The sequence below is a fragment of the Bos grunniens genome, chromosome 3 (assembly GCF_055505025.1).
Source record: "Bos grunniens cultivar Pamir isolate PY7600 chromosome 3, Bosgru_T2T1.0, whole genome shotgun sequence".
NCBI classification, from domain to species: domain Eukaryota; kingdom Metazoa; phylum Chordata; class Mammalia; order Artiodactyla; family Bovidae; genus Bos; species Bos grunniens.
In genome coordinates this window covers 101,296,679-101,320,782 of record NC_141167.1, presented here as the reverse complement: position 1 = coordinate 101,320,782, position 24,104 = coordinate 101,296,679, and the positions used below count along the sequence as shown (strand labels likewise).

Below are 24,104 nucleotides of genomic sequence, written 5' to 3'. Positions count from 1 at the left end.
AACTAAAAGAGACTGAAGAATATCAATATATGATTAATGTATCAAATAATTTAGTGAAAACTGAAACCTTGTCTAAAAACTCTCCCAAAAGTAAGAGGACAGGGCTGGAGAAAATTAATTAATGATCATCACTTAATATGCTTGCCTTTTCTTAAGTCAAAAAACCCAAATTCAACCCTCTCCAAACCATTCTACTTAAATTAATGCAAACAGATTTGTACAGTTATTTAATTTTAAACAAATAGGGCCATATCCCAAACTTTGTCTTTCATTAATAAGCAAAAGGACTGGACCTGTAAAGTACATATAATTTTAAAGACTGAATAATGATTCAGTCTTTCTTTTCAGAGAGAAAGGATACTTACTCAAAGCTTCTCTTAATGCCATAATCATTTCTTCTGGGTATACATTTCTATCTTCCCAGATTTTAAAGATTCGTTCTATAGATTTAGAGACAGATGGATCCCTGAGAAGAAAGAAAAAGTGAGACACAGAAGTGTTAAACTTGCGTCTCAAACTAGAAATATGAAAATAAAGTTGTCAACAAAATTATTTTCCAGGGACTTACCTCATGGTCCAGTGGTTAAGAATCCACCTGCCAATGCAGGGGAAAGGGAAACTGAATGTCGCTCAGTTGTATCCGACTCTTTGTGACCCCGTGGACTATACAGTCCATTGAATTCTCCAGGCCAGAATACTGGAGTGAGTAGCCTTTCCCTTCTCCAGGGGATCTTCCCAACCCAGGGATGGAACCCAGGTATCCCACACTGCAGGCAGATTCTTTACCAGCTGAGCCACCAGGGAAGCCCAATGCAGGGAAACGGTTCCATCCCTGGTCTGGGAACTAAAATCCCACATGCTGTGGGGCATCTAAGCCCACATGCCCTAGAGCCCTGCTCCGCAACAAGAGAAGTCACTGCAAGGAGCAGGCCACATACCGCTTCTAGAGCAGCTCTCACCCACTGCAACTAGAGAAACACAGTGCACAGCAGTGAGGACCCTGTGTGCCACAACGAACACCCAGCACAGCCAAAAATAAATAAATAAAAATTAATTTAAAAATTATTTTCCAAATGTCTTTTCATGTTTATTTTAAATCATTTTTTTCTGATGTCTAGGGCTAAAATCTTAAAAAAGTCTTGTTCGACACTTTTTATTGGTAACATAAATGAGGTTATGGATGACATATTGAACTTTAATGCTGGTTTACATGTTTAATGAGTACCTTATATTTCTACTTCTATATACATTCATGAGCATACTTATAATCAAAGTTTAATTTTCCATCCATCACCATACAGCTGACTCCCTTTATCCACTTCACACTTTACCACCCTCCCACGCTGGTAACCACTACTTGGTCCTCTGTATCTGTGTGTGTGTGTGTTTGGTTATTTATTTTTATTTTTAATTTTTAAAACACAGAGTGAAAAAGTTGGCTTAAAGCTCAACATTCAGAAAACGAAGATCATGGCATCCGGTCCCACTACTTCATGGGAAATAGATGGGGAAACAGTGGAAACAGTGTCAGACTTTATTTTTCTGGGCTCCAAAATCACTACAGATGGTGACTGCAGCCATGAAATTAAGAGACGATTACTCCTTGGAAGGAAAGTTATGACCAACCCAGATAGCATATTCCAAAGCAGACACATTACTTTGCCAACAAAGGTTCGTCTAGTCAAGGCTATGGTTTTTCCTGTGGTCATGTATGGATGTGAGAGTTGGACTGTGAAGAAGGCTGAGCGCTGAAGAATTGATGCTTTTGAACTGTGGTGTTGGAGAAGACTCTTGAGAGTCCCTTGGACTGCAAGAGTCCAACCAGTCCATTCTGAAGGAGATCCAACCAGTCCATTCTGAAGGAGATCAGTCCTGGGATTTCTTTGGAAGGAATAATGCTAAAGCTGAAACTCCAGTACTATGGCCACCTCATGCGAAGAGTTGACTCATTGGAAAAGACTGATGCTGGGAGGGATTTGGGGCAAGAGGAGAAGGGGACGACAGAGGATGAGATGGCTGGATGACATCACTGACTCGATGGATGTGAGTCTGAGTGAACTCCGGGAGTTGGTGATGGACAGGGAGGCCTGGCGTGCTGCGATTCATGGGGTCGCAAAGAGTCGGACATGACTGAGCGACTGATCTGATCTGTTCTCACAATACTGGTAACACCCAGCGGGGCGGCGGCCCATGGTGACACCAGGATTTTCAGTGGTGAGCCAAAGGGAAAGACCATCTTTTTTTTAAATGGTTGAGTGGTACTCCATTTTGTGTGTGTGTGTATACATACATACATACATTATCCATTCAACCATCAATGGACACTTACAATGTTTACATTTCTTAGCTATTGTAAATAATGCTGTGATGGACATAGGGGTGCATTAATCTTTTCCAATCAGTACTTTTGTATTCTTGGTATAAATACTCAGACCATACAATAGTTTTATTCTTAATTTTTTGAGGAATCTCCATACTGTTTTCCACAGTGGCTGCATGGATTTATACTCCCACCAGCAGTGTATGAGGATTCCATTTTTTTCAAATCCTCTCAAACACTTATTATTTCATGCGTTTTTGAAAACAGTCATTCTAATGGGTATGAGGTGATGGCTCACTGTGGTTTTTTTCATTTCCCTAACAATTAGTAATGTTCAACATCATCTGCCTACTGGCCATTTGTATATCTTCTCTGGAAAAAATGTCCATTCAGCTCCTCTGCTCATTTTTTAAAGCAAGTTATTGGTTTTTCTGTTGTTGAGTTGTATGGGTTATTTATATTTGGGGTATTAACCCCTTATCAGATATTTGATTTGCAGATCTCTTCTCCCATTCAGTAGGCTATGTTTCTGTTTTATTGATGGTTTTCCTCATTATACAGAAACTTTTTAGTTTGATGTAATCCCATTTGTTTATTTTTCCTTTTGTATTGCTTGCCTGGGCAGACATATCCAGAAAAATAATGTTAAGACCAATGTCAGCATGTACAGCCTATGTTTTCTTCTTCTAGGAGTTTTATGGTTTCAGATCTTACATTAAGTTTAATTCATTTTGAGTTAGTTTTTGTGTACAGTAGGAGTCCAGTGGCCTAGTTTAGCTTTTTTATGTTGCTCTTGTTTCTTACCCCACCATTTACTGAAGAGACTCTCCATTGTATATTCTTTGCGTCTCTGCTGTAAATTAGTTGTACATAAATGCATAGATTTCCAGGCTTCCAATTCTGTTTCACTGATCAATGTATCTGTTTTTCTATCAATACCATGCTGTTTTTTGTTATTGTGGCTTTGTAGTATCATTTGATATCAGGGTGTGTGATGCCTACTATAGTTTTGTGTTCTTTTTTCTCAGTATTGCTTTGCCTACTCAGGTTCTTTTGTGGTTTCATATAAATTTTAGAATTTCTTTTCTATTTTGGTGGAAAACATCCTTTGATGTTTGATAGGGATTTTGATGGGGATTGCACTGAACCTATAGATTGCTTTAGGTAGTATGAACACTTGACAATGTTAATTCTTTCAATCCATGAGCTTTAAATATCTTTCCATTTATTTGTGTCTTCAGTTATTTTCAACAATGTCTTACAGTTTTCAGTGCACAAGTCTTTTACCTCCTTGATTAAATTTATCCTAGGTATTTCATTCTTTTTTGTTGTGATTCTAAATGGGATTGCTTTTTCTCTTAATTTGCTTTTCTGCTATCTCATTGTTAACACAGAAATGAAATTGATTTTTGTATAATGATTCCGTATACTGAAAGTTAATTGTATTTGCTTATTGTTTCAAATAAGCTTTTGGTGGAGTTTTTAAATTTTTCTCTATACAAAATTATGGCTTCCATGGTGGCTCAGCAGTAAAGAATCTGCCTGCAATGCAGGAGACACAGATTCAATCCCTGGGAAATTCCAAGGACAGAGGAACCTAGTGGGCTACAGTCCATGAGATCACTAAAGAATTGGACATGATTAAGTGAGTAAATAACAACTATATAAAATCATGTCATCCACAAATAGTGACAGTTATACTTCTTCTGTTCCAATACCTTTTATTTCTTTTTCCTGCCTAATTGCTCTGGTTAGAATTTCCAATACTATGTTGAATAAGAATGGCAAGAGTATACATCATTGCTTTGTTCCTATTCTTAGAAGGACAGCTTTCAGTTCATCACCACTGAGTATTATTTTAGTTGTGGATTTGTCATATACTGCCTATAATATTATGTTGAAAGATGTTCTTTCTGTACCCACTTTATTGAGAGTTTTTATAACTGGGTGTTGAATTTTGTCAAATGCTTTTTCTGCCTCTATTAAGATGATCATGTTTTTTAATTCTTTTTGTTAATGTGATTATTATGTTGATTTACAGATGAACCACCCTTGCATCCTTGGAATGTATCTCACACTGGATCATGGTATATGATCCTTTTGATTTGGCTTCCTAATATATTTTTCTTTCTTTAAGAAAAATTGAAGTAGAATTGATTTATAATGTTGCTTTAATTTCTGGTGTAAAGCAGTGTAATTTGGTTATATACACATATATATTCTTTTTCCTATTCTTTTCCATTATAGGTTATTACAAGGTATCAAATATAGTTCCCTGTGCTATACAGTAGGACCTTGTTGTTTATCCATTTTATATATAGCAGAATCTGTCTATTAATCCGAACCTTATTTATCCATTCTTTTTCTGCCTTTGGTAACCATAAATTTGTTTTCTATACCTGTGAATCTGTTTTTATTTTGTAAATAAAGTCATTGTATCATTTATAACTTATATCTTCTTTATCCATTCATCTGCTGATGGATACTTAGGTGGCTTCCATGTCTTGGCTGTGGTAAACAGTGCTGCTATGAACACTGGGGAATATGTATCTTTTAATTTTTAAGGAACTTCCATGTTGTCCTCCATAGTAGCTGTACCAATTTAAGTTCCACTAACACTATAGGAGGGTTCCTTTTTCTCCACACCTTCTCCAGCATTTATTATTTGTACGCTTTTTGATGATGACCAGTTCTGTGTGAGGTGATTCTTCACTATTGTTTTGACTTGCATTTCTCTAATACAGTGATGTCGAGTATCTTTTCAGGTGCCTGTTAGCCATCTGGATGTTGTCCTTGGAGAAAACACAATTTTAAGTGTTCTGTCCATTTTTTGACAGTTTTTTTAATTGAGCTGAATGAGCTATATTTTGGAAAATAAACCCTTGTCAGTCACATTATTTGCAAATACTTTCTCCCAGTCCATAACTTGTCTTTTTGTTAATTGTTTCCTTTGCTGTGCAAAAGCTTCTGAGTTTAATTACACCCTACTTGTTTAGTTTTGCTTTTATTTTCTTTTGCCTTGGGATATGGACTAAAGAAAACATTTATGTCAGAGAATGTTTTGTCTATGTTTTCTTAAAGTTTTATGGTGTCAAGTCTTCCTCTTTAAGCCATTTTAATGTCTTTTTTTTTGGGGGGGGGGCGCTGCACAGGGTTAATAGTTGTGGTACACCGGCTTAGTTGTCCTGTGGCACGTGCGATCTTCTTGGACCAGAGATCAAACCTGTGTCACCTGCATCAACAGATGGATTCTTAACCACTGGACCACCAGGAAAGCCCATTAATCATTTTTTAAATGTATAACTCAGTGACAAATAGATGCGGAAACAGTGGCTGACTTTCTTTTGGGGGGCTCCAAAATCACTGCGGATGGTGACTGCAGCCATGAAATTAAAAGATGCTTACTCCTTGGAAGGAAAGTTATGACCAACCTAGACAGCATATTCCAAAGCAGACACATTACTTTGCCAACAAAGGTTCGTCTAGTCAAGGCTATGGTTTTTCCTGTGGTCATGTATGGATGTGAGAGTTGGACTGTGAAGAAGGCTGAGCGCCGAAGAATTGATGCTTTTGAACTGTGGTGTTGGAGAAGACTCTTGAGAGTCCCTTGCACTGCAAGGAGATCCAACCAGTCCATTCTGAAGGAGATCAGCCCTAGGATTTCTTTGGAAGGAATGATGCTAAAGCTGAAACTCCAGTACTTTGGCCTCCTCATGTGAAGAGTTGACTCAGTGGAAAAGACCCTGATGCTGGGAGGGATTGGGGGCAGGAGGAGAAGGGGACGACAGAGGATGAGATGGCTGGATGGCATCACTGACTCGATGGATGTGAGTCTGAGTGAACTCCGGGAGTTGGTGATGGACAGAGAGGCCTGGCATGCTGCGATTCATGGGGTCGGAAAGAGTCGGACACGACTGAGCGACTGAACTGAACTGAACTCTTCAGCATCTACAAGGTGTTCACTAAATAGTAAATGAATGAATGACAACTAGACTTTGTCATTTTCAAACCCAACTATTCATTATGAAGTCCCAAGAGCTATTCACCAAAATCCTCAAGTAAAATACGCTGGAGAAACAGCAATTGATAGAAAATCATGTAAATAAGACTAGAGTAAAATATAGTAAACAAAGCATGAGATGAGGAAACTAGACATTTTAGTTCTGGTTTTAGTAAAAAGTCTTTGGGGAACTAGGTTTCTTCATTTGTAAAATTATTTTTACTAGATAATTTGTTAGGTTTAAAATTCTTGGCTAAATTTGTTTTTCATTTATATGAACACAGAGCTCTCAAACTCCCACAATATAACCATCTCTTGAATTTACAGATTCAACTAAAATTAAAAAAAAAAAAAATCCAGAATAGCTGTTTTACTTACCTTGTAATTCTAGACCTCTATTTCAGCCATTACTGATCACAACCTCAATTTCTACAGGACATACAACTACTACCACATATACACATCATAAAATAATTAAATATAGACTTTGCTGTTTGACTTGTAAGTAACAAAAAATTCATTGATTTGCACAATTGCTAGGATGCTGAATAGATGTTTTGTATACTAGCAACCCTTGCCTCAGACCACTTTTAAAACAAAAAAGTAAAGCACAAAGCTGATGAAGAGTGTAACAGATGCCCAGTTATCAGAGTTAAAATAAACAGAATTAGGAAACTTCCCGTCAGTCCAGTGGTTAGGACTCCAAGGGCCCAGGTTCAAGCCCTGGTTGGGGAACTGGGATCTCACAAGCCATGTGGCCAAAACCCAACAACAACAAACATGAACAACACAAAACCAACCAACCAACCAGAACCAAACCGCATAATTTTGTGCCTCACAAGATATTCCCTGAGGGAATATCTTTTCTTTATCAATATCTTATTTCTGGTACATCATTACAGTAATGTGCTGTATCTTGAAGCTTCTTAATAAATATTTGCCAACTCACCAAACGGAAGACCAAATAATGGGGTCAACTCAAGGAGCAAGTAGTCAATACTTAATCAGAATCCACCTTCCAATCTAGGGAATTCGGGTGTGATGCCTGGTCAAGGAACTAAGATCCCACATGCTGCAGGGCAACTAAGCCCACGCACGGCAACAAGAGAAACCCATGAGCCACAACTACTGAGCCCTCTCACTCTGCAAAGAGAAGCCTACACACGCCGTGACAAACACCCAGGGCAGCCAAAGAAAAATAAATAAAAACGCACCGCTCTGTAGAGCCTAAAATAACCCCCATTTATAAAAATGTATCTTTTTTGTTTGCCTATAACATGTTTTCCCTCGTGTGTCACTTGTCTTTAATTTTAGGGTGTCTTCTATAATGCAGTTTAATTTTGATGTAATTAAATTTATACTTTTCTTTATTATCTGTTCTTTAGGTCTTAAGAGCTTTCTAAACTAACCCTTACAGTCAGGAAAATATTCATTTTCTTCTAACATTTTAAAGTTTTGTTTTATATATCAGAGTAATTCATTTGGAACATGCTTTTGTGTGCGGTATTGGGAAACATTTAATTTTATTTCTTCCACACAGAAAGCCCGTGTCCCAGAATCATTTATTGAAGACTGCATCTTTCCCCCAATGAACTGCAATGCGACTTCTACCATTTACACTGGTCCCATATAGGTACGGGTGCATCTGTGGGCTCTCTGTTTTGTTCCTTAAATCTATTTGTCTATCCTTGCATTAATATCATCCTCTTTTAATTACTGTACCAAATAATAATTATTTTTCCCTATATCAGATTTTTATTGAGAATAATCTCACTTTTTTATTTATCACTTTGTCAAAAATACAGGTCATGAAATTACAGGCAGAGCTATTTCAGCCATCCCATCATCCCTCCACACACAATATCACTAAAAACATGTATTAGAAACTAAACCAAATAATAACTCTTGATATTTCATAGGTTAAGACCTACTTGGTTGTTTTGTTAAATTTATTTATTTTTGGTTGCACTGGGTCTTCACTGCTGCTTGCAGGCTTTGTCCAATTGCAGTGAGCAGGGGCTACTCTTTGTTGAGGTGCTCAGGCTTCTCAGTGTGCTCACTTCTCTAGCTGTGGAGTACAGGCTCTAGGCACATAGGCCTCAGCAATTGTGATTCATGGGCTTAGAGCACTGGCTCAGGAGTTACGGCACAAAGCATTTAGATGCTCTGAGGGATGTGGAATCTTCCTGGACCAGGGGTTGGACCTGTGTTCCCTGCACTGGCAGGTGGATTCTTATCCACTGTACCACCAGGGAAGTCCCCTACTTGCTTTTTATCAACAGTTTTGGCTACTCCTAAGACAATGACTCCTCTATATGAATTTTACAATCAGTATAACAAATTTCTTAAAATATCCTATTGGGAACTTGATTAAAGTGTACTGTATTTATATGTTGATTTTTATCTTTTTGAAAGTTTACAGTTTTCTCCATAAAGGTCTCAACACACTTTTATTCTAGGTATCTAGAGCTTTTTTGTTACTGTTAATAATATCATTTTATTATAACTGGTTATATCTGATATACTGAAATGCTGCTGCTGCTGTTAAGTCACTTCAGTCGTGTCCAACTCTGTGCAACCCCATAGACGGCAGCCCACCAGGCTCCCCTGTCCCTGGGATTCTCCAGGCAAGAGTACCGGAGTGGGTTGCCATTGCCTTCTCCAACTGAAATGCTACTGATTCTATATGTTGATCTGTATTCAGCAACCTCACTGAACCCTCATAAGTCTGTAAATTCTCTTGGATTGCTTATGAAGATGATCACAAAGTCTCTATATCTTTTTACCCTATATGATTCTCTGGAAAACATTTTATAGTTCTTCAACAACTACAAGTCAAAATTTTCAAATTAAACAAAAATATAGTAAATACCATTCATATAAACACTGATTTAAAGTTATAACTGATATTTTGTTGAAACCAAATTGCAATGCAAATATGATACTGTATACATTGTTTGAAACTTTTTTAAGACCATAATACCATTATCATTCTGTATTTCACCATTTTTATCCATTTGAACTACTACAAATTTATTTCTTTAGTGTATGCTAAAATTATTAGTGCCTTCAACTGATACAATTATTTAAAGTTACCTTTAACCTTTCCTCATTAGCCTCTGATAAAGTAACACTGTCTTATACCAAAATACAAACACACAATAGAGCCACTGAAAATGACTCACAGAACTGCTAATAAGGTGATCATACAGATGATATTCAATATGCTTAGACAATCCAATGACGCTTTAAACTATATCCATGGACCCACCAATGAATAACTAGGCCTACACCTAAGAAACACAGCTTTATAGCACTCCATGGTATTTCCATCCATGCATCAAGCTAACCAACCACCTATGAAGTGACAAGCATTGTGCTGGGAGCAGAAGCTCGAAGTCTGGGAGATAGAAACTGGTGACAAAAAGCAAGTATATCAATTATAAAGCGGTGTGTTAGGGGCTATGACAAAAGAAGCGGTAGGTATAATGATAGCAAAGAAGACCTGCTTAATCCAGACTGGGGAAGAAAAGTCAGGAAGGGTGGGGTAGGGGATGGGAGCAAGGCTCAACAGGGAAGGGACATACATGTACCTGTGGCTGATTCATGCTGATATATGGCAGGGCCAACACAAAATTATGGAACAATTATCCTCCGATCAAAAATAAATACGTTTAAATTTAAAAAAAGATTAAGTAAAATTTGAAAAACCAGTTAGGAAAACTTCTTGAGGATACTAGATCTATAAGAAAGGTGAAGGCATAGAGTAAATAAAATCTTACAGAACTGATACCTAACTGGGTTTGTTCTACCAGGCTGCCAATTCAATTTTCAAAGGGAACCAACTTCTTAAATTCATTTACTTAAAATTGTAATTTGAAAACTGTTTAGTCCAAATAAATCTTACAGAAAAGCTGCATATAATATATAATTACATATGATATATATTAACAGATACTTAAAAAGTGAATACCCATGTAATCACAACCCAGGTCAAGAAATAATACACTACTGGCTACCTAGAGGACCTGAGTGGGTCCCTTCAAGATCACAATCCCTTCCATTTACCTGGGATGGAAGGGATTGTGTAAATTTACCATTTACCTAGACTTTTATGCCTATTTCCTTAATTTTGTTTTAAAAATAGGCAAGTATAAACAAGGCTGTATACTGTCACCCTGCTTATTTAACTTATACAGAGTACATCATGCGAAATGCTGGACTGGATGAAGCACAAGCTGGAATCTCGAGACCTGCCGGGAGAAATAGCAATAACCTCAGATATGTAAATGACACCATCCTTATGGCAGAAAGCAAAGAAGGACTAAAGAGCCTCTTGATGAAAGTGAAAGAAGAGAGTGTAAAGTTGGCTTAAAACTCAACATTCAGAAAACTAAGATCATGCATCCGGTCCTATCACTTCATGGCAAATAGATGGGGAAACAAGGGAAAACAGTGACAGACTTTATTTTGGGGGCTCCAAAATCACTGCTGATGGTGACTGCAGCCGCGAAATTAAAAGACGTTTGCTCCTTGGAAGAAAAGTTATGACCAACCTAGACAGCATATTAAAAAGCAGAGACATTACTTTGCCAACAAAAGTCCATCTACTCAAAGCTATAGTTTTTTCAGAAGTCATGTATGGATGTGAGAGGTGGACTATAAAGAAAGCGGAGCACTGAAGAATTGATGCTTTTGAACTATGGTGTTGGAGAAGAGTCTTGAGAGTCCCTTGGAATGCAAGGAGATCCAACCTAAAGGTTCCTTTAGTCCATCCTAAAGGAAATCAATCCTGAATATTCACTGGAAGGACTGATGCTGAAGTTCAAACTCCAATACTCTGGCCACCTGATACAAAGAACTGGCTCACTGGAAAAGACCATGATGCTGGGAAAGATCGAAGGCAGGAGGAGAAGGGGATGACAGAGAATGAGATGGTTGGATGGCATCACCAACTCAACGGACAAGAGTTTGAGTAAGCTCCAGGAGTTGGTGACGGACAGGGAAGCCTGACGTGCTGAGGTCCATGGGGTCATAAAGAGTCAGACATGACTGAGTGACTGCACTGACTGGCTGAAGTATAAACAAGTTTATTTTTCTGCCAAACTTGAACTTTATATAAATGGATTCATACTATGTATACAGAAATATTCCTTTGTACTTCCAACCAGTATTTTGTGAGATTTATCTATATCATTGCATATAACTGAAATCCATTACTTTTCTTTGCTGTTTGATATTCCAGTATGCCACAATTCATTCACCTTACTGTAAAAAGTGTTTCCAATTTTTTTTTTAATTAAGGTTTTCACTTTATTCTTCTTCTGCTGGACTGTGTGGTTTGCAGTCTTAATTCTCCAACCAGGGACTGAACCTGGCTTCCTTGCAGTGGAAGCATGGAGTCCTAACCAATGAACTGCCAAGGAATTACCCCAAATTTTTATTAACATAGACAAAGTTGGTATTAAAAATTCCCTTCCACTGATCTTGCTGCAAATATGTAAGTTTCTCAGGGTTTTTAAAAGCTTAGGGTTGGAACTACAAGATCATAGGGTATATATAACAAACTTAAAAAAAAAAAATGAGGTTGTTTTATACCAATCAACCCTCAAAACCAACAGTATAAGAGAGCTTCCACTGTGCCACAATTTTGCTAATGTTTGTACTGGTGGACTTAAAGATTTGTATGTGTGCTAGTTATTGCTTTATTGCCTCTAAGCTCCAACACGTCCTTCCTTGTACTGGGGCCAGACACTGAAAACTCTATTTCCCATTGGTTCAGAGTTGGACTCTGCCAACAGAGAGCCCTGGAGTGACACTGAGAGGCTGGAAGAAGCAGTAGGGATTCCTCTTTCAGGGTTATATTTTCAAGTGGATCAGCACAGAGGTACCCTGGCAGCATTTCAGCACAGCTCTTGTAGTTCAGTGGTGAGCGCTCTCTGACCTGTTTCTAAACCACTAGTGACAGGTAGCATGTTCTTACAGCCATCTACTCTTTCCTGAGGTCTGAGTCTCAGCTTGGAGTGGGTTAGGGTGGGGGTAGTTATTTACTTTTCCCTCAGGTTCAGAAGTAGTAGCTGCTTTCAGCACATACTATTCCATATCACCTTAAGAGTTATTTTATTCTTTCTAGTAGTTAGCTACCTTTTACCTACTTAACGGTCCTTTTTTCCCCCCCAAAGTTAAGCTTCTTAAAATTTATTTTGCTACACCTGTGGCATGTGGAATCTTAGTTCCCTGACCACAGATTGAACCTGTACCCCGTGCACTGGAAGCATGGAGTCTTAACCACTGGACTGGCAGAAAAGCCCCTCAACGATCCATTGTATTAAATTTTCCCTGTTTAAATTACTGGTATGTGATTTCTCTCTCCCGATCAGGACTTAACATATATGATATGTAATGATATATTTCAGCAATTCTAGGGCTACATGACATGTGCTATCAAAACAGACTGAATGCAAAAGGAGGTAAGAAAATACAGCTGTCTGCTATTAAGCCAGATATTAAAGAGATCTGCAAGAACACAAAACACTATTAAAACTATAAGTTTTGATTATTAACATTTATTGTTTTAAAAAGTCATTAATAAATATTTAAACAATTTCTGGCTTGATTTCTCATATAAGCCAGTTAAAACTAAAATCTTTAATATATTATCTTTCTCTTATTATTTGCAATTTTTTATATATTCTATATGTAAATCTTTTGTTGACTGCAGAATATTTTTTCTCACTCTGTGGCTTGTCTTTTCCTTCTTTATAGTGTCTTTTGATTAAATGGTAGGTCTTCATTTTAATGTAGCTGAATTTATCAATCTCCTATGTTGTCTCCAAAAGATTTGTAGCTCTTTCATATTTGTATTTAATATGCAACTGATTTTTGTGTATGATGTGCACAGGATCTAATCTTTCCTATATAGCAAATCTGCCCCAGCAATATTATGAAACAGTTCTTTTTCACACAGCAACCAAGTATACACATACACTGGTCTGTTTTTGACTTTGTATTATGTTCTACAGCTTTCTTTGCTTATCTCTGGGCAAATATCATTCTGCTTTATTTATCATAGCTTTTTAACCAGTCTTGAAACCTGGTAGAGCCTGTCTTCCCACCTTGTTACTCTTCAAGAGTTTCTCGGCTTTTTCTTCGTGGGGGAAGAAGAGGGAGCTCTCTGCACTTCCATACAAAATTCAAAATCAATTTGTATTTTAGTTGCCCCCACTGCAAGCTGAGGTAACTCCACTGCAGCAGTCATCACGTTACTGGTCCACACCTATTCATGCTGTGTCCAGGCTACACCGTGTGTTATTCGTTGTCTAAATCTCAGATCATTAACAGTGCGAAGCACTTAGTAAATACACAACATATGTTCCAGGAATTAATAAATTGTACAAAAGCAAATAAATAAGTTTGTAAAATAGGGGGAAACTATTAAGATCTTAATTAAGACTGCATTGGACTTATAAATCAGTTTGGGAAGAAATGATATCATTAAATATTGAGTCTTCCCTATCCACGAATTATCTGTTTCAGTTTTCCATACTGTTTCTCAATTATGTTTTATAATTTTTTCAATGTGATCTTATACATCTTTTGTTAAGATTTCTAAATATAGCTGATTCTCATTAATTGCAGATTTTGTATTTGCAAATTCACCCACGTGCTAAAATTTATTTGTAACCCTAAAATTTACTTCTCAGATATATTTTGTTTGGCTAGCAATAAATTTTTTAGAATATGACTTAGTTTCACACATTTAAAATTTGGGAAACTTCATATAGGAATCTAGATTTTGACCTAGCTTAAAAATGACAAAGATTTTTGGAAGGTCTGACAACATATGTTAACACTGAAGTTATGTTTCTTTACGGCCATAGGCTAGAGCTGAATAGCTGCTGTCCCTTTTAGATGGATTTTTCCTTACAATCAACCCACTTCACTCACCTAGGTTACCTGCCTGGAATTTCTAAACATTTGCCCCTCCTAAATTAAAGCGATTAAAATGATAGCCTTAAATTAAGAGAAATGAATTTGCAAGGTGTAACTGTGAACAGAAATTTAAAAGGGGGTAATGGTGGTTAGGATGTGGCTGTTTATGGAATACTAAAGCTCATATCCTAATATCCTCTCATTTATCATATACTTTACCTCAGATGGTAAAGAATCTGCCTGCAATGCAGGAGACTTGGGTTTGACCCCTGGATCTGGAAGATCCCCTGGAGAAGGGAATGGCTTCCAACTCCAATATTCGTGTCTGAAGAATTCCATGGACAGAGGAGCCTGGCAGGCCACAGTCCATAGGGGTGCGAAGAGTCGGACACGACTGTGCAACTAACACCATATTACAATCAATTTCTTTATAAGTGAGGATATATTCTGTTTCACTCATAACAGTCTTCTACTCCTCATTCTATTACTGTTTTAAAATATATACAAATAAATGACAGGGGAGCTCTGACTTCAATGTTCTTATAAATAATCATCTTGGACATTTTATCCTTCTACATTAAATATTATTGAGATTCTGACTATGATTACAATGAATTTATAGTCTACATTTTGGGAAAGAATAACAATACCAGATTTTTCCCTTCAAAATTATATATCTATCACTTGATTTACACATATTTTCTTTAATATCCTTTAGTAAAGTTCAAAAATTCTTCTCTGTAAAAGCTTTACATACTTTTTATGTTATTTTTGGGTAAGGTTTCCTTTACTTGGGGGACAGGAGGCATTACTTTGTGTTGCAAAAAGAATCTTTTTTCCCTAATTACATTTAAAAGAAAATAATCACAATTTAACCATTTGTTTCCAACTTCAATAAATTCTGCAGTGTACATCCTTTGAAGACAATCTTTGTATTTCTGATTTTTTTCTTCAAGATAGATTTCTATGAGTCACATTCCTGGGTCAAAGAGGATGGAGAGTTTATAGGCTCTCAATTACTCGAGAATTTCTGGAGGGCAGATCATTTAAAGCCTTTCAACAAATTCTGCCAAATGGCTTTCAAGAAAGGTTCTAATTTATACTCTCACCAGCAGTACAGAGACGCCTGGCTTCCATTAGTAAAAAGAACTCCACTCTTTTGATTAGTGTGAAAAGTTGCGTTTAAACTTCTATTTCTTTGTATAGTTGAGCTGAAAATTCTTTAATTTATATGTCTTCTGCCTGTCCCCATTCTTTGCTCGTTTCTCTATCAGGATGTTAAGTGTCTTGTCCTTGGAATGTTTAGTTTTTACAATACAAAAATAGTTCAAACGAACAACTGGTTGCTAGTCCATGACTACTCAACACTGGCAGAGGCCCACAAAGGTGCACTGGGCCCACCAACAAACTTACAGGGAGAAGGTGGCCTTTATGCTTCATGGCAGAAGCAAGCCTTCCATAAATCCCCTAATTACACTGGTAATTGGTTACTATTAACATACACAGGAAATCTACTGCTTTTCTATGTTGAACTTCAATCTGGCTATTTAACTGAACTCTCTTATTCATTGATTCTATGTAGGCCAAGGGGTTGCAAACTACAAACCTCAGGCCAAATCTGGTCTGCTGCCTGTTTTGTAAATAAAGTTTTATTGGAACACAGCCATAACCATTTGCTTATGTATTGTCTATGGCAGGTTTCATGATAGAACAGTAGAGTTGAATAGTGGCAATAGAGATCCTATGGCCTGCAAAAACTAAAATACTATCTGGTCTTTTATAGGAAAAGGTTGCCCACCCCTGATATAGGTAATCATATTATCTGCCAATAATGATAATTCTATCTCTTCTAAATGCATTCTTCTTCTTACTTATTTAGAAATAAAGGGAATCTCAACCTAATGGTGAATAGTAATGATGATAAAGGGTATCGCTGTCCTGAAATGCTTTTACTATTTCACCATTAAGTGATTTTATTACAGGTTTCTGAAGATAACCTCCATTGAGTTGAAAACATTTTTGGAGCTTAAAATTTTATTTTAAAGGACTGTACACAAAGTAGTTGTTCATAAAAAAATCTTTACATGGTAAAATAAAAGCCGGCAACCCTATATTAATCCATGAACTAGGTCATGAAACCTAAGTCTAAGAAACACTAGGTTAAGGTTTCCAGACTATAATGATATTTACAGCAGAAATCATAAGTGGAGATCATTTAGGACACTGCTTTTCTTACTCAAAATTATACTGAATTTAAATATGTAAAGAGGCAGCACAGAACATAAGCTCTGGGGTCTAGATAGGCTTGGGTAGGAATTCTGCCAAATACCACTACCCCGTACCCGGCCCCCCCACAGCTGTGAGAGCTTAGGCAAGCTAAGCAATCTAAGTCAGTTTTCTTCTCCTTAAAACGGGAACAATAGTAGTAGCCACTTTAAATGTTGTTCTCAGGATTAAACAACCTGAAGTACACAGAGCACTTTGTGTAAGTATCTGATCAATTATGAATGTTCAATAAAGGTAGGTACTATTACTGTTATTACTTTATGTTCTTCTGACGTGTGTATAAATCTTTATTACTTAGTACCTGAAAGTAAGATCACATCTTAATCTTTTGTGATACCAAAGTAGACCATCTCAAGTTTACAATCCAATGGAAAGGACAAGGATCATTCCATTGTGACTGGGTTAATACTAAGAAATGGGTCAATAAAACAGAATATTTATATATTCATACAATCACAACAAGTATATAATTTGAGGAAATATTTGGCTACTTTTATTTTTCCACATAACTGTTTATCCTTCAATTGTGTATATATGTGTGTGCTTCTTGCACCAAGCAAACAACTTACAAATATGCATGAAACACAAGGAAAACACTATTAATACAGGGCAAATAGGATCAAATACGAGTGTTCCAGCACTTTGGAAAATGCTGGATACAATTTTGCTAAGAATGGAGTAAATTAATATGGAGTTAGGAGTAAATATTTTCATTTTTCCTAATTACACAGATTTCATGAAGAGGGCAAGATTTCAGGAAGACTGTAAGAAAAATGGAAATATATAAAAATCACAAAACAGAAGAAAACAGAAAGAAGTACAATCAGAGAGTATGAACAGGAGATACATTCTCCTGGTCAAATAAGGAGAAAACAGGCAGAGCATAGATAACAGACAAGTTTTCAAAAAGGGAAGAAAAACTCTTTAAAAGAAAAATATGTTTATTACCAAAAAAATTATAATGAACAATAGAGACAAAATACCCTTGAATCTTCAAGCATGTGCAACTTTTATAATTCTTACTAATGGGTAGGATGGGAAATTGAAATTCTAAATTTTCTAAGCTTAGATCCCAAAGAAGAGTGAGAATTTACTTACTTCACTAGAGCAGCTGCTTCAGGAAGTACATCAGCAAATGATTCGCGGAATATGATCGCGTTTTTCCTTTTACAGTTCTGTATGACATCATTGGCAAGGTAAAAGAGATTCAAACGGTGGGGATAGGCAGCTGGAGATGAGAAAAGACAATAAAGAAAACCAAATTAGTCAAGTTATACTTGGTGTAACTTACTCCAAATACAGACAGACAAACGAACTAATGGATCAATTTACTGAACCTAATGCCTAAAAACCTTGACTGTTTCAGGTTAAGTTTCTGTTCAAAGTGTTCCTTTGAGCAGATTTCCACTTTACTTTGTATATGTTTGGCACTAAAAAATACATTAACTTTGGAGAAGCTAAAATAAGACAAAACTGTTCTCCCAAACATCTGGGAAGATTAAAAACTGAGCTGAAGTAGTTCAATTTGTTGCAAAGACACCAGGGTTAGTGGAAGGAGTGTGGGCTTTAGGATTCAATCAGAATGTGACCTTAGACAAACTGCTTAACCTCCTTTCCATTATTATTGTAGACAGACTCTTTTCACCTTCCCATCTACTGAAGAGAGGCTTGCTGCCACTTTCATCACCAGGTGAATGTCCTGGGAAATAAGTAATTTGAGCCCCAAAACATACCTCGGTCAATCTTTTTTAAAGGTCCAAGGCAAGGCCCAATCTATTTACTATCTGGAAACTTGAGCCAAGCAAACCCAAGTTTCATCATTATCCTGAACAATCTTAATGTCCATATGGATGATTCATCACATTTTCTAGTTTCAACCTCAAATTCAGTGACCTCCAAGAACCACTTCTTTCTACACTTTCAAATCACCCTTTCTGACCACAACCACCCACTCTGTTGTATCTGTCCTTCAATTTCATCAAGGTCTCTTTATTTTCTCTAACTCATGTATAGTCTCTTCTAGTACTCAATTCTTTCTCTACCAATTCCAGAGTCTTTTTGATTATCTAAACCACTCATATTAAAACCTTCATATACTGTTCATTCTCCCTACAGTTTATAGCCTATCACAAGTATTCAACAAAATCCTAAATCTGGATCAATCCACCTGAATGCCTTTACTGCACCTATATTTCTGTCCCTGGGTTCTGCCAAAGAAAAATCACACCAAGAGTATTGAAACAATTCAGTCTCCTCCTCACTGGGCCCTCCTTCCACGTGTCTTTAATTAGCATCTTCTCTACTTTGCTGTTAGACCTATTTCAAACTTTTACCACTCTTATGATGCACCCTTACGTATACCACATTCTTTCTCACTCTTAGGAGATAACCTTAATATGCTATTTCAGAGAAACAGAAATCATGAGATGGAACTTATGTTCTCTCAAAAATGTATCCATGGGGATTTTCCTGGTGGTCCAGTGGTTGGGAGTCTACATTTTCAATGTAGGGGGGCACAGGTTTGATCCCTGGTCGGGGAACTAAAAGTCCATATGCCATAGGGCTCCGACAAAAAAAAATGTACCCATATTTAAACCAATCCAAATCAACTTAGCTGAGACGGTTAAGATCTTTCAGATTTAGGGATCTGAAAGAGTATTATATAGTCACTGTCTCCACTTTGATTTCTAGTAACTCCATAATTATAGGAGCTACCTTTTTTTTGTACTTACTCACACGGCAGTTACTAAGGTTACCAATAAACTCCAACTTACTAAACCCAAAGGCGAGTTTTTTTTTCCCACCTCCAAAAAAAGATTAGCATGATTAAAAAATTTTGTTGAATAATGACAGAATTTCTAAACATGAAAGAGGATCAGTGGCTATACTTTATAACCAGTATTTTCAACTGGAAAGACAGATTTATTGCCCAGTCTTCATTTTATTACAAACAACCCACATTTACTAGTTCCCTGTGAAGTCATGACTATTGCTTTGGGAATGAGTCCCTACTGCAATTAAGTATAAAAAATATCTTCCATAATCAGACTGTGACCTACATAATCGCGTAAGAGTTAAAAATCCTCAAAGAGTTGGGTTTTTTGTTTTTTAAAAAACATTCCTTTTACACACTACAAGGTAATAATTAGTATTTTGGCTTTTAAAAATCCTACATGATATTTAGAATGGCAGTCCCCAAAGGTCCTCCTTTCATATAACTGAACACACAGACCCTCTTCCAGAGTGTACATTCTTGGGATGGACTCGGAAGACCTCAACCTTCACGTTTACATGGGTTTGAGAACAAAGACAGCATCATCCAGAACGTAGTAGTCGTTATACACGTTGCCTTCACACAGCTATGGCAGTCTGGTGAAAGCTTCAATAACAAAACCAGCTTTTCTGGAAACGTCAGGCAGACTATTTACTTGTTTTTCCCAATTCTGTTCCTTGATTTCCAAAATTTCCAATGGTTTATCCCATTTGCCACCTACGTTCTCCACATAAAGACCAAAGAAAGGATGACCCTGCCTCTGGTTGGATCCAAGACACTTCTGATATCTTTTTAACAAAGTCAGAGAGTGATTACAATGGTCCAGCAAATTCAAGTAGCTGATGACATCATACTAAAACCCTATCTTCTGCCATTCATTTATATACCAAAGCACTCTGTATTTCTTCTTCTGTAGCTGCCATGTCATAGTTTCAGACAGCTCAGTGGCATAAATTTCTTCAAAATGAGGGCTCATGATTTTTGTGACCTCTCCATCTCCAGCACCTAAATCAAGAAGTCTATGGGTTTTCCAGTCCGGGTTAATTTTAAGCAGTCTCTGAAACTGATCTCGTGAAAACACAAACATTGAGCCTCTTTCTAGGTGGTGTTGGAGAAGACTCTTGAGAGTTCCTTGGACTGCAAGGAGATCCAACCAGTCCATCCTGAAGGAGATCAGTCCTGGGATTTCTTTGGAAGGAATGATGCTGAAGCTGAAACTCCAGTACTTTGGCCACCTCATGCGAAGAGTTGACTCATTGGAAAAGACTGATACTGGGAGGGATTGGGGGCAGGAGGAGAAGGGGACGACAGAGGATGAGATGGCTGGATGGCATCACCGACTCGATGGACATGAGTCTGAGTGAACTCCGGGAGTTGGGGATGGACAGGGAGGCCTAGTGTGCTGCGATTCATGGGGTCGCAAAGAGTTGGACACGACTGAGCGACTGATCTGATCTGATCTAGCAACCCACTGACAGATGTTCTAGACATAAACAGGCTAAAAACAAGTGAATGAGTGATATAATTCGATAAACAGCTATCCCAATTTCTCACTGCTGTTGTTTAAGAAGATCTGTGTTCCCTGATCAAGGTAACTCTGAACAGACACAGCCTGGAGCTTAATTTCTCTGTTGCACACATACCACGGTGGTTCTCCTTCCTGCCGCCTGTGGCCACAGCCGGGTGCCCCGGCCACTCATCATGTTCATTTACAGGGAGCGGGTGAGTGGGTTCCACAGGGTCCACACCCTCCGCACCAGCTACACGGACGCCAGGCTTAGGCACAGTCAGCTCACTAGCAGCTTCGCCCGGGGCCAGGGCCGCGGCCGCTCGCTCCAATCACCGCTGGGGCGAGGAGGACGCACCACTGCCTCCAGCTAATGCCGCAGCCACCCAGGCTCAAGCCATCGCACCCAACTCGCCCATTCAGCCCCTTCAGGGCCGAGGCAGAGGGTCAAGGCGAGTTTTTTCTAAATGCTATTTCTACAGAGAAGTATCATTTCCACCAGGCTTTTGGTACACAGAATAATCTAATAAACCCTCTTTTGGTCTCTGTCTTAATCGCTCTTACTTCTCCTCTGACACCTCTAGCTGCTCCTCCATATATATACACAGGGGGCATGTATAGTTACAGGCAGCTCTGCCTGTGATCCTCCTCCTTTAAATGCTGGTGCTTCCCAAGGTGCAGTGTTTTAAGATTTCAGGTTTGAAATCAGTCTGTTCCATTCCTGGCTTTGTCACTTACTAGCTTTAGGGGCTTATACATTACCTAACTCTTCTGTATGTTACCTTTTTTCCTTTGAGAAATGACAACTTCATGGGTTGTTAAAAGAATTAAATAATAAAACATTGTATGTAAACCATTTAGAATAGCACTCAGTCAACAGAAAATGGAATGCTATCAGCAGAACTATCCACATTTAACTACTACCATCTGTGTATCAATGACTCCAACACCCATAGATTTCATGTCTGGATTTCCCTTACCAGTCAACGCAGACATCTACTTCAATCATCTCAGAGGCACCCTGAACTTGATTTCTCAATATTTTATTAATAATCTTCCTCCTCGTCCATCTGTTACTGTTCTTATATTTAGCTAGAATTTCAGCAGTCTTTTTTGGCTCTTCTTTCTCCCTACCTAATCCTTATTCCATTTTGATAAATCTGCAAGTCCAACCAATTTTGTCTCCAATATATGCTAAATTTCTTTATTTTCCTTTTCTTCCTACCACTGCTCTTTGCTGGGTTATCACTTTTGACCTGGACAACTACTGCAATAACCTCTTAACTGTTTATCTTGCCTTGGACCTGATCTTCTCAAATTTATTCTATACATTGTTGGCCAAATTCATCTTCTAGTATGTAAACATTATCCAATTATTTCTCATATGAAATCTGTCAATGATTTCCAACTGCTTATTAGAGAATGTCCAAACACCTTCAGTTCAGTTCAGTTGCTCAGTTGTGTCCAACTCTTTGCAACCCCATGGACTGCAGCACGCCAGGCTTCCCTGTCTATCAACAACCCTGGAGCTTACTCAAACTCATGTCCATCAAGGCGGTGATACCATCCAACCATCTCATCCTCTGTTGTCCCCTTCTCCTCCTGCCTTCAATCTTTCCCAGTATCAGGGTCTTTTCAAATGAGTCAGTTCTTCACATTAGGTGGCCAAAGTATTGGGGTTTCAGCTTCAGCATCAGTCCTTCCAGTGAATATTCAGGACTGATTTCCTTTAGGATGGACTAACGGAACCTTTAGGTTGGATCTCCCTGCAGTCCAAGGGACTCTCAAGAGTCTTCTCCAACACCACAGTTCAAAAGCATCAATCCTTTGGTGCTCAGCTTTCTTTATATTCCAACTCTCACATCATTACATGACTATTGGAAAAACCATAGCTCTGACTAGACGAACCTTTGTTGGCAAAGTAATGTCTCTGCTTTTTAATATGTTCTCTAGGTCAAACACCTTAGTTTTCACTCATTTTCTGGATTTTTACCTTCTCTTCCAGTCTCCTCTCTTCCCCTTCAAAGTTCTACCTTTAATGAATTACTCACAGTCCCCAGAAACACCTCACAAAGAACTTTCCTTTTCTATGATACCCTATCCTACATAATCGTCAGTGATTTCTATTCACCCATAGAAAAAAGCCCCAAATTTTAAATTTAATTCATGTCAGATTCTGACCCCTCTCCACCTCATCTCTACTTTTCCCCAGAACAAATCATCCCAAAGTTTTGTTTTCTTTTTTTCTTTTTGAGCATGCCCCATGGCTTGTGGGAGCTTAAGTTTCACCTGACCAGGGACTGAACTGAGGACCTTTGCAATGAAAATACAAAGTTCTAACCAGGGAATTCCCACCCTCAACTATTACTGGAGAGATTAAGAGACTCAAGGCATAGAGTAATCTAATATAACTAATCTGTGTTCCTGAAATGGATACAGGTTTGGACATCAGCTGTAAATCACTGAATGTGATTGAAGAAATTGAAGAAATCTGAATGTGGTCTGGGACTAGAGAAAATGAAAATTTACAGAAATGGAAATAAAGAAATCATCAACTGGGGGAAAAAACAGTAATTACAGAATGATCTCGTGTTAGAAAAAAAAATCAATGAAAGAGATCAGAAAGAATATGGAATTAAGTTTTAAGAGTACAGATCTCTAGTTTTTTCCCTTTTCCCTGCCTGTATTCTAATTTTCTATTAATATGATACATTTTTGATCCTTTCATAACTGATTAAGGAAATATAATAATTTCTGTCCAAAAAGTTTAACTGATTGTCTTGAACTAATTTGTATCTCAGCCTGGACTTGTTCTTTGAACTTCAGACTCAGATACCCAAATGCCTACCCAATGTCTCTCTTGGATGTTTAATACACAGCTCAGACTCAACATGTGATGTTGTGATTTCTTCTTAATTCTCTTCTCTCCTACAGTCTTCTCCATCTCTGTAAATGGCATTTCTTCTGCGGTGGCTTTTCTCAGCCAAAAATCAAGTCATCTTTGACTCCTCTCTTTCACATTACATATCCAAATTCAAAATACACATTTCATTAATGCTACTTTTTTTTTTTTTCTACTTTTTGAAATATATACAGATTTAGGAAGTTACAAATGTGGGAAGGAAAAAGGTTAGAAATAAACCCTGTGGTGCTGGATTGTAATTGGAAGTCTTGGCATGAATTCATAGTTATATACAGAAAACATACAGTGAATAAATGTATTTGTCTACATACAATTATTTCTTAAATCTCTCCATTGAAAAGGCCTAGAAGTAATAACATCCCA

The 24,104-nt window shown here is 37.6% G+C and overlaps 1 protein-coding gene and 1 pseudogene across 7 annotated transcripts in view; both read right to left on the bottom strand.

Annotated features, from left to right (window-relative positions):
- RPRD2 (regulation of nuclear pre-mRNA domain containing 2) overlaps nt 1-24,104 on the bottom strand; it is a 99,191-nt gene that overhangs the window by 33,942 nt on the left and 41,145 nt on the right. For all 7 annotated transcript variants that reach the window (XM_086392427.1, XM_086392422.1, XM_086392425.1 and 4 more), the window contains exons 2-3: nt 17,637-17,766; nt 366-466 (exon numbers count right to left, since the gene is read on the bottom strand). In XM_086392427.1, the coding sequence (XP_086248553.1) occupies nt 366-466; nt 17,637-17,766 (231 nt within the window). The remainder of the gene's footprint in view (nt 1-365; nt 467-17,636; nt 17,767-24,104) is intronic.
- LOC147376402 (protein-L-histidine N-pros-methyltransferase-like) lies at nt 19,685-21,035 on the bottom strand (annotated as a pseudogene).